This window comes from Oncorhynchus masou, chromosome 4 (assembly GCF_036934945.1).
Source record: "Oncorhynchus masou masou isolate Uvic2021 chromosome 4, UVic_Omas_1.1, whole genome shotgun sequence".
NCBI lineage: Eukaryota > Metazoa > Chordata > Actinopteri > Salmoniformes > Salmonidae > Oncorhynchus > Oncorhynchus masou.
In genome coordinates, this window is record NC_088215.1 from 9099628 (window position 1) to 9111805 (window position 12178).

Below are 12178 nucleotides of genomic sequence, written 5' to 3' on the forward strand. Positions count from 1 at the left end.
CAAGAAGATGAGAGAGTGATATTTTTGTCTGATTAAACAGGGAAGTGACTGAGACATTGGAAGAGCCTCTACTTCCCATCTACCTTAGCTCATCTCCATTGCATCCCTTATGTCCTGTCTCCTGTGAACCAACCAAGAAAATGGATGGAAACAGGAAGGGTTCTCTTGTCCAATAAGACATTTTTTAGATTTTCCGTTGCAATACGGGAAATGAAAATCACTGCATCAGGGATAGCATACACAGATGTTTCGGCTTTACAGCCTTCTTCAGTGTGTAGGTACAATTTTCTTTAATTCAAAACAGCGTTTGTAAAAAACAACCGATGAGCATCTAGTGCTTCTAATCAGAGTTGCCACTCATCTGCCAATCAGGGATGTAGCTTTTCTGGCCTACCTGTACACAAATGAGTCACAAAGAAATACACAATTATAGGGTTTTTCCCACATTTTGTTACGTTACAGCCTTATTCTAAAATGTTTTTCCTCATCAATCTACACAAAATACCCAATAATGACAAAGCTAAAAAACAGTTTTTAAAATAATTTTTGCAAATGTATATAAAAATCTCTCAAAACGTACAGGATGTATCTTTTTGGATCGCAATGAGACATCACAACTGAACTGAATGGAATATTTTGGACTGAACTTTTTTATTATTTTACTTCTATTTTGATGAAAGGGAAAGGGACATTCACTGACCATGATGACATCTTCAGTCCAACCCCTAGTGCATTGTGGGTCTTTCCCAAGATGGCGGCGCCCTTGCTGAAGTGCTGAAGAAGTGTCTCTGGATAAATACTTGGAATTGTTTGTCAATTTCACGGCAACTAGCTTACGACATTGACCTCGTCGACACACGTTTGTGTCAGAAGACCACACGACAAGCGTCATTGACAGCTCGAGCCTGACAGCGCGTGGCGTGGTTGTGGCAGAGTGTCCGTGTGAAGATGGGCCTCGTCTCGAGCACCTTCCCATAGCAAAGAGCAGCCGTGGGGAGAGAACCCGCAGATTTCCCTGCAAAAACATACCGGTCGAACATTGGACCTGTCGGGTTCGACATCGTTTACAAATTGTGGACGCTACCGTACAATTTTCTTTCAAGAATTGTCTGTGCGACCGCGTCTATAATAGTCAGGAGACGGAGAGGTTTCCCACCCTGTATCGAAGAGTATTCTACCGCGCCAAGGTCTGTACGCTGCACGCCACCCTGTGCAGAAATGGCCCTTTTCCACATCTGGTTCACTTGCCAGTCAGTCTTCTCTACGTTTATCTAACTACTGTAGCTTGTGGTTCAACAAGTAACATGAAGCATGCACAGTTTTACAAGCACGAAGTACAAACCTGTGCTAGCTAGTTGTCAGAAAGTCGGCTAAGGGGCTGCTAGTTAGCCACAAGCTAACATGTCAAACTCGACCCAGAACTCTAGAACAGCCACGCGCGAACTTGGTTCTGTCTATGCAGGTTGACGTTGTACCGATTTCCAATTCTGTTATGTATCATACTGCAATGTGTATTACCCCCTTAGAAAATAGCTTTTCCGTGTAAGTTTGCCAGTCCATTCTGCATATTATCTACCATTTGACTGCTAAGTTAATTTAAAGGGAATTCACCGCTGAGACGTCATTGTCAGAGTTAAACCTTTGTACACAGCTAATGTTAACCGTGTCAAATGCAAATACAGATAGCTACTAGTTATGTACTGATTAGAACGAGAATATGCTCACTACAGCACATGATGACAAACGAGTCTTAAATGGTTGTACTTGGTTTTGAAAGCTGCTCAGGTCATATCCCATTACTCACCAGGGCCACGTGTGGTGAATGGGGGCTAGGGATGTGAGATTACTAATGTTATTGTCCATCCTATTTATGGGTGGTTGTTAGCTTTGGGACACATCATCGGGAGTCTGTGTATTGGTTGGACTCCCTGAGTTGTGGCTGGCAACAGAAAATAACCCAACCCCAATATAGCCGGCTTCACCAAGAAAATGAAAAACTTTCCTGTTAACAATGGCATATGTATAATCTCGAGAAACTGTATTTACCAAATGTAAATTAAAAGTCTCCCTCGCTATTAATCCAACTTTAGCCTGAACATCACCATATTCCTGTTGAGTTAGACCGCAGGCAGCCATTAGGCCATGCACTTCAAGCGAGACTTCCTACCACAAAATCTACCTCTGTTTTCACAGCGGGAATATGGTATTTTTCCCATGTAAGAAGTTTTAGGTTGTAGTTATTATAGGACTATTTCTCTCTCTACCATTTGTATTTCATATACCTTTGACTATTGGATGTTCTTATAGGTACTTTAGTATTGCCAGCCTAATCTCGGGAGTTGATAGGCTTGAAGTCATGAACAGCGCAATGCTTGAAGCATTGTGAAGAGCTGCTGGTAAATGCAGGAAAGTGCTGTTTGAATGAATGCTTACGAGCCTGCTGGTGCCTACCACCGCTCAGCCAGACTTCTCTATGAAATCATATTTAATTATAATATAATAACACACAGAAATACGAGATTTAGTTTCCGGAGTTGACCACATTGATGACCTATCATTTCAAAAACAAAATGTTTATTCTCTCAGTGAAATGCGGAAACGTTATGTATTTTATCTAACGGGTGGCATCCATAAGTCTAAATATTGCTGTTACATTGCACAACCTTCAATGTTATGTCATAATTATGTAAAATTCTCTCCAATTAGTTCGCAACGAGCCAGGCGGCCAAACTGTTGCATATACCCTGACTCTGCGTGCAATGAATGCAAGAGAAGTGACACAATTTCCCTAGTTAATATTGCCTGCTAACATGAATTTCTTTTAACTAAATATGCAGGTTTTAAAAAAATATACTTCTGTGTATTGATTTTAAGAAAGGCATTTATGTTTATGGTTAGGTACATTCGTGCAACAATTGTGCTTTTTTCGCAAATGCACACTTGTAAAATCCTCCCCCGTTTGGTGAAGTTGGCTGTCTTTGTTTGGAAGAAATGGTCTTCACACAGTTCGCAACGAGCCAGGCGGCCCAAACTGCTCCATATACCCTGACTCTGTTGCACAGAACGCAAGAGAAGTGACACAATTTCACTATTAATGTTAGCAGGCAATATTAACTAAATATGCAGGTTTAAAAATATATACTTGTGTTTTGATTTTAAGAAAGGCGTTGATGTTTGGTCCAACGACAGTACTTTTTTTTGTGAATGCGCTTGTTAAATCACCTGTTTGGCGAAGTAGGCTGTGATTCAATGATAAATTAACAGGCACCGCATCGATTATATGCAACACAGAACAAGCTAGATAGACTAGTAATATCATCAACCATGTGTACTTAACTAGTGATTATGTTAAGATTGATTTGTTTGTTTAGAAGATAAGTTTAATGGTACCTAGCACCTTACCTTGGCTCCTTGCTGCACTCGCATAACAGGTAGTCAGCCTGCCATCCAGTCTCCTCGTGGAGTGTAATGTAAGCTGCCATAATCGGTGTCCAAAAAGTGTTATAAGTGTTATGAAAACTTGAAATTGGCCCTAATTAATCGGCCATTCTGATTAATCGGTCGACCTCGAGTTTATTTGATAGTTATGGTCACATTTCACTTTACGTCTGGTAAGTAGAGTTCCTAGAAATAATACAAATGCCTTTGTTGACAGGAAACACTTTATTTTTTGGTGTAGCCAGCTATATTGTGGTAGGGTTATTTAACGTCGCCAGTCACCAGAACAAATCACAACTCAGGGAGTCCAATCAATACAGACCTCCGATGTTGAGTCCCAAAGCTAGGTGGTGGTAGTTTTAAACCCAGAGCTGCTCCTCATCTGACCGGTAGTGTGAGCTGGTCTATGGCTAACCCAATGCTGCCCAAACTTTCCTAGTCATTAGGAAGCAGAACTTAAAATGGTTGTATAGTTCGGGTCAAAAATAGATTGCATCTGATGGATGCTTGTTAAATATTTATCATATTCCTCAATGTTACACAAAAACATACTGTACAGCTATATCCTATTGAATGAAGAAATCTTTTTTTAACATTGACCTCAACCTGACCTCCTCTCCATCTCTTCCCTCAGGGCCCTGATGAAAATGGACTCGGAACTGCTGCTCTCGCCGGCCATATTCCTGGCTGAGGAGGAAGAGGCGGACATGAGCGACTGGAACCTGCCGCTGGCCTTCATGAAGAAACGCCACTCAGAGAAGATCGAGGGCTCCAAGGCCCTGGCCCAGAGCTGGAGGATGAAGGACAGGGTAAGAGACATCCTTAGTCCTTATGGTCCCGCTGCACCATGTCCTAAGTCTCTACGCTGGTCTACTGAACTAAGGCTTTTTAATGGTGAATGGATAAAGGCCCAACCTGTGTTGCTCATACTATGCAGTTGCCCTTGGTTCTCGTTATAAAGTTAATCTTGTTCAATCTTTGAAAGTAGCTCATGAATGATGACCTGAAACCAGAGAGACTTTAATTGGAGACCACTGTGTGCGTTCAATATCCAGAAAATATGGTTAGGTTCTACAGCTGTGCAGATCTTAAGATCTCCCCTTTTAAACGGCTGCTTTTCCAGATTAAGTTCTCGTTTAATTTAACTTCATTATCACATTTGACTGAAGTAGGTCTACTTTATAATTTAATTTGACTTGCATACTTCTATCAAAGCAAAGCTGCTGTTGAACTAGCATATCGTTTGCCTTTCAGAAAGGAAAGGCAGTATTTTCTTTTTAAAAATGTATCAATTTATTTAATAATTGGAAAAAAATATAAACATACAATCTACCTGCAGTGAAGTCGCTCGAGATTCACATTGCATTCAGTCATCTAACCGTCTCCAGTCCAGAGCGACCCAGGAACAACCAGGGTCAAGCAACCCGCCCATGGGCACGTTGACTTGGTGGGAGATCTGTCGAACGGGGACAACAGAAAACAACAATGCAAAAATAAGACATCAAGGACAACAAAAATCAAAACAGCAAGGCCAACTGTATACATTTCAGTGCATGTGTGGCACTATTTACATGTGTGTGTGTGTTTTGAATGTGAGTGTGTGTGTATATACATGTGTACAAGCACTTGTGCAGCCTCAGGCAAACAGTCAATGGATGTAATAGCGTTGCCCTTCAGGGTCATTCAAACTGTCTTTTTGTTTAGTTTATTATGACTCATTCTATCCCCCGCCCAGCACCTCCACTTCCGCTTGTCTCCAATTCCACATCCCAACCCTCAGCTTCCCTCAGCCCATCCAACCTATCTCTGCTGGCCACCCTCTTCGGATTTCTATGTGCCGTAGCTCTTTCACATCAAATTGTATTGGTCACATACACATTGTTATCAGATGTTAATGTGAGTGTAGCGAAGTGCTTGTACTAGTTCCGAACATGCAGTGATATCTAACAAGTAATCTAACAAATTCACAACAATTACCTTATACACATGTAAAGGGATGAATAAGAATATGTACATATAAATATAAGGATGATCGATGGCCATGCGGCATAGGCAAGATGCAGTAGATGGTATAGAATACAGTATATACATATGGGATGAGTAATGTAGGATATGTAAATATTATTAAAGTGACTTTATTTAAAGTGGCAAGTGATACCTTTATTAAGTCCATTTATTAAAGTGGCCAGAGATATGAGTGTATGTTGGCATCAGCCCTTCTATGTTAGTGATGGCTGTTTAACAGTCTGATGGCCTTGAGATCGAGACTGAAAAACAGCTTCTGTCTTAGCTTTGATGCACCTGTACTGACCTTGCCTTCTGGATGGTAGTGTCTTGGGTGGTTGTGGTTTTTAAAAATCTTTTTGGCCTTCCTGTGACATCGGGTGCTGTAGGTGTCCTGGAGGGCAGGTAGTTTGCCCCTGTGATGCGTTGGGCAGACCGCACCACCCTCTGGAGAGACCTGTGGTTGCACCTTCACCACTATCTGTGTGGGTGGAAGATTTCAGTTTGTCAGTTTGTCCGTGATGTGTACACAGAGGAACTTTGAAGCTTTCCACCTTCTCCACTACTGTCGGATGGGCGGGTGCTCCCTCTCCTTTTTCCTGAAGTCCACGATCATCTCCTTTGTTTTGTTGACGTTGAGTGTGAGGTTATTTTCCGGACACCACACTCGAGAGCCCTCACCTCCTCCCTGTAGGCCGTCTCGTCATTGTTGGTAATCAGGCCTACCACTGTAGTGTCGTCTGCAAACTCGATGATTGAGTTTGAAGCGTACATGGCCACGCGTTCATGGGTAAACAGGAGGTACGGGAGAGTGCTGTGGGCGCACCCTTGTGGGGCCCCAGTGTTGAAGACCAGCGAAGTGGAGATGTTGTTTCCTGCTTTCACCACCTGGGGACGGCCCGTCAAAGTCCAGGACCCAGTTTCACAGGGCGGGGTTGAGACCCAAGGCCTCCAGTTTGATGAGTTTGGAGGGTACTATGGTATTGAATGCAGAGCTGTAGTCAATGAACAGCATTCTTATATAGGTATTCCTCTTGTCCAGATGTTACAGGGCAGTGTGATGGCGATTGCATCGTTATTGGACCTATTGGGGCGGTAAGAGAATTGTATTGGGTGTTGAATAGTCTCTCAAAGCACTTCATGATGACAGAAGTGAGTGCAATGGGGCGATAGTTATTTCGTTCAGTTACCTTAGCTTTCTTGGAAACAGGAACAATGGTGGCCATCTTGAAGCATGTGGGGACAGCAGACTGTGATAGGGATTGGTTGAATATGTCTGTAAACACACCAGCCAGCTGGTCTGCGCTCTGAGGACGCGGCTGGGGATGCCGTCTGGGCCGGCAGCCTTGCGACGGTTAACACATTGAAAGGTTTTACTCACGTTGGCTACAGAGGAGAGCCCACAGGCTTTGGTAGCGGGCAGTGTCAGTGGCACTGTGTTGTCCTCAATGCAAGCAAAGAAGTTTAATTTGTCTGGCAGCAAGACGGGGCTGGTTTTCGTTTTGGTATCCTTGATTGACTGTAGACCCTGCCACGCATGTCTCGTGTGTGAGCTGTTGAATTGCGACTACTTTCTCTATACTAACGCTTGTTTGATTGCCTTGCAAGAGGGAATAGCTGCACTGCTTGTATTCGGTCATGTTTCCAGTCGCCTTGCCATGATTAAAAGCGCTGGTTCGCACTTTCATTTTTCTGGGTGAATGCTGCCATCAATCCATGGTTTCTGGTTAGAAAAGGTTTTAATAGTCGCAGTGGGTACGACATCTCTGCTGCACTTGCTAATAACATATCCCAGTCCACATGATCGAAGCAATCTTGATGCATGGAATCCGATTGGTCAGACCAGGGTTGTATATACCTGCTCACTGGCGTTTCCTGTTTAGTGTCTGTCTATAGGCTGGGAGCAACAGAATGGTGTCGTGGTCAGATTTGCTGAAGGGTGGGCGGGGGAGGGTTTTGTATGCATCGCGGAAGTTAGAGTAGCAATGATCCAGAATGCTACCAGCTCGTGTCGCGCATTCGATATGCTGGTAGAATTTAAGGAGTCTTGTTCTCAGGTTTGCTTTGTAAACTCCCCATCTAGAATAAATGCAGCCTCAGGGTGTATGGTTTCCAGTTTACATCGAGCCCAGTGATGTTCTTTCAGGGCCGACGAGGTATCTGCTTGGGGGGGATATCCACGGCTGTGACTATAATCGAAGAGAATTCTCTTGGAAGATAATGTGGTCGGCATTTGATTGTAAAGGAATTCTAGGTCAGGTGAACAGAAGGACTTGAGTTCCTGTACGTTGTTGTGATTACACCATGAGTCGTTAATCATAAGGCATACACCCTCGCCATTCTTCTTACCAGAGAGATATTTGTTTCTTTCGGCGCAATGCATAAAGAAACCGGGTGGCTGTACCGACTCTGACAACATATCCCGAGTGAGCCATGTTTCTGTTAAACAGAGAATTTCTGTTAAACAGTAGGCCGCTCCTTCTGCCTCTCCCGTGGCAACCGCGTTGTTTTGGGTCGGCCTCTGGGATAAGATCCCATGTCTAGGGTGGCGGTCCGAGCAAAGGATCCGCTTCTGGAAAGTCGTATTCCTGGTCATAATGTTGGTAAGTTGACATCGCTTTTGTATCCAAAAGTTTCTTCCCGGCTGTATGTAATAACACTTGAGATTTTCTGGGCAAACAATGTAAGAAATAATACATAAAGTAATACATAAAAAAACAAATAACTGCATAGTGTTCTAAGGACCTGAAGGGAGGCGACCATCTCTGTCGGCGCCATCTTTCGACTATGCTGTGATGTTTAACAATTTGAATCGATCTAATCGAATAGAATCCGCAGATTGTGAGTTGAAGATGATTAAATGCTTTTACTAAGAGTATATTAGTAATCGACTGACCAGGTCTCTCCAGATCTCCCAACAATGCTATTTCTAGGGTCAATTTTAGATGAATGTTATGCTTTTTCAGCCATTCCTGAACCTGAGACTAGAAACAGGCTACCTGAGGGCAATACCAGAAGAAATGGTCTATTGATTCAGTATCCTCACAACAAAATCTACAGAGCTGCGATAGTTGTATTGCCTTAAATATTCAACATTTTGCTGGTGGCAAGAATTCTGTACAATCTTTTTTCGCTGAAAGGCACACATTCTTGAATCTTACATTGTATTTATATATCAACTCATACACCCTGTGCCATGGAATTGGTACATCAAACATCTTTTCCCGGCTGTCTTGCGCTCTGTATGGCAGAAACATCTCTATAACATTATCATCAGGGTCTACTGCTTTAGAAAAGACCACAATTTGTTCTGCAGCGAGACTTCCACATTAAACCTAGTTAAGGTTAGCCTCCGTCTATATTGTTTCCAATATGTAGGAATTCATTATTACTCTGCTTCAGGCCAACCCTAGGTGCTTTTGCAGGGGAATTTCAATGCTTTCTCTAGTAAATGGTGACAGTGGGATTTCTGTGTTTCTATTACACCTGCCAGGGCTTATTTGAAAGGTGCTGTTAGATTCCTGTAGTACTCGATATCTGATTTGTTTCATAGATTCTGTTATGGATAGCTATGGCGTCAATAATGCCAAGTGTCACATTGCCATATGGTACGCCGGCTGACTTAGTATCCCTATCGGCTAGACATTCACCCAAATGACATTAACACACGCTAATATGACAGAATTAGGCTTCTACACTGTGCTTCAGGCGCAGAATTATTTTGTAACCATAAAACATTTAATTCATATATTCATTCCAAAACAGGAAACATTCCTGGGGTAAGACAAAGGGACATTCTTTCTCTAACACAGCTAGAAAATATGCCTAAATAATATAGGCTCGTTTATGTTCTACAAGGAATACATTGTTTTGCTTCAATTAATGTGATTTCTGTGCCCCTTTTTGATTGTGTTTGGCCTACGGCAAGGTTTCCCCAACTGGTGTTTGACATTTTTTAAATATATTTTTTTATTGTTGGACATTAGACTCTACATAAAAAATAAAAAAACAAAATCTGTTCTAAAGTATTCCCACAATAATATGTGATCGTATGCAAATGTAAGCAAGGTTTGATTTTGTTTTATTCAAATATCTTTGGGCTTACGGTCAATATGCTGTCTACAAATTATGTTCCAGCCCCCTGACCATCCGCTCAAGAAAAAAATCGGCCTGTGGGTGAATCTACTTAATGGTCCCTGGCCTACTGTTATTTACTACAGGGTGATTTACAGTGCCCTCCTGAATTATTGGCACCCTATGTAAGTATGAACAAAATATGCTGTGAAAAAATATAATTGTTTCTGCTTGGTCTGACTCAAAATATATCAATCTAACCTTTGAGTTAAAATTGTTCAAAGAAAAAGAATTTGTCAGAGAAATAATTATTTATTCAAAAACACGCATGTCACAATTATTGGCACTCCTGTGTTTAGTACTTTGTCCCTTTTCAAAGATAACTGTTCTGAGTCGTCTCCTATAATGTTTGATGAGGTGGAAGAACACACAGGAAGGGATTTGAGACCATTCTTCCATAGAGAAACTCTCCAGATCCTTCAGAGTCCTTGGTCCTTGCTTGTGGACTCTTCAGCTCACCCCAGAGGTTTTGAATTGAGTTTAGGTCAGGGGACTGGGATGGTCATTGCAAAAGCTTGAGTCTATGATCAGTGAACAATTTTCCTGTGGATTTGGGGGTATGCTTTGGATTGTTGTCCTGCTGGAAGATCCAACGACGACCCAGTTTTAGCCTCCTAGTAGAATCAGACAGGTTTTGGACTAAAGTCTCCTGGTACTTGGAGTCCATGATGCCATGTATCCTAAGAAGGTTCCCAGGGCCTTTGAAAGTTAAACAGTGCCTCATCATCACAGATCCACCGGCAAACTTCACAGTGGGGATTAGGTTATTTTCTGCACAACTCTTTTTACGTCAAACACACCTCTGGTGTTTATTGACAAAAAGCTCTATTTTTAGTTTCATCAGACCATAGAACCTGGTCCCAATGACATTTAGCAAATTCCAGGGGCTTACGTTTGTGGTTTGGTGACAGAGGAGGCTTTTTTTCTGGCAGCCCTTCCAAATAACTTGTTGGCATGGAGGTGGTGTTTCACTTGTAGCTTTGGAGACTTGATGTAACCAACTTTTGAAATTCTCCAACTGTGGTCCTTGGGCAAAAAAAAAAAATCCCCTTGAGCCATCCTTCTCACTGTGCGTGGGGACAAAATACACTTGTCATGTCTTTCCCTCTTGGGTGAGCCAGATAAGGCCCACCCCTCCCACTCTGCAGAAATGGAAGTTAAAAATCCCTTTACCACAGAGAGGGAATTCGCAGTACTGTAACATAAAACGGTTGGACATTTTCAACACCAAGAATGTTGGAATTGGTCGTGAGGGACTTAAAGAACAGTTATGTCAGATCAGTTGTTGTGTGATATCATTAAGGGCGGTATAACCAAATAACGGTAACTCTACAAACTTCCCAGTTATCTGACACGTTGAAATGGTTAGACTACTAGACCAGACAGTGTGAAGCGGTGGCTACATGGCTGAGAAAAAGTTTAAAACTAAAGACCAGGATGACCGCCTTTGTGAGCTGAGGTACACAATGGTTAGTAACTCAAACTCTCTCAAACACCACACAGGATCATTGTCTGCAGCTCTTTATGCACTGTTAGCCTAGGAAACTCGAGCGAAGATGCGAGACAAATAACAATTTCCTCTCACCGCTATAGGTACCTCTAGGGTATCTATTCTAAACAGAGTGACTGATAAGGCCCGCTGAACACCGCGTGGTACACCTCTGGAACTTTGTACGATAGTTGTATGTACGATAGTTGAATTCCTTTGGCTCTCGTCCCGCTCTTTCGTTCCCCACCCCCTTTCATTGTAACAAGCCATCATATCGGGTTAGTCCACTAGGGACTTCATTGCATCATGTTAGTAACCAATGTATAATCTATCCTGTGTGTTTGTCATTCTGTGTGATTAGTTAGTTAGTAAATAAATAATTAAGCCAATTTGTGTTGCTGATTCATCATGGAGACTAGGGTTTGTGCAGATTTATAGGATATTACGGCGTTCAGAATGAGACTGAGGTAATAATGATGTTTAATGGATGACTGGTAGAACGACATATTGACATCTTTAGAGTTAATTTGGGAAACGTTAATTCGTTAAATAATCTTTTCCCGTGGTGTCCCAGATTACTACTTAATTAATTCTTATGATTAATCAAGTGTAATACTTGAACGTGGTATGTAATTATTTGATAAAAATAATCATCGCATTAATGGTACCAACGTCACAACACTTGCGTCCTCTTCCAGGCAGGTTCATCACAGCTCCAGTTGTTAAACATTTCTTAATTATTGCCCTAATAGTGGAGATGAGTATTTTCACGTGTGTAGCTGTCATTTTTTATAGCCATTGCCTGATTTGTGAACGTCAACAACCTTTTTAATTTCCTTTTGTCATCTTTGGACTTTCTGATGTTGATGGATGACTAAGGAGTTTAGCATGTGTTTCACCTTGTACCCCAGTGAAACAGGAAGTCATGGATGACTCACATTAACTTTAAAAAGGAAAATCTTAATTGGAATATACATCAACTTGATTTTGTTTCTAAGAATTACTAGGGGTGCCAATAACTGACACGCATGTTTTTGAATAAAATAATTCTTTATTTTAGATTTTTCTTTGAACAATGTTAACTCAAAGCTTAGATTCATATGATATTTTCTG

The 12178-nt window shown here is 41.8% G+C and overlaps 1 protein-coding gene across 7 annotated transcripts in view; it reads left to right on the top strand.

Annotated features, from left to right (window-relative positions):
- The first annotated feature begins 743 nt into the window (after window positions 1-743).
- LOC135522894 (regulatory-associated protein of mTOR) overlaps window positions 744-12178 on the top strand; it is a 211878-nt gene continuing 200443 nt past the window's right edge. For all 7 annotated transcript variants that reach the window (XM_064949578.1, XM_064949609.1, XM_064949587.1 and 4 more), the window contains exons 1-2: window positions 744-1187; window positions 4073-4247. In XM_064949578.1, the coding sequence (XP_064805650.1) occupies window positions 4080-4247 (168 nt within the window). In that variant the 5' untranslated portion in view covers window positions 744-1187; window positions 4073-4079. The remainder of the gene's footprint in view (window positions 1188-4072; window positions 4248-12178) is intronic.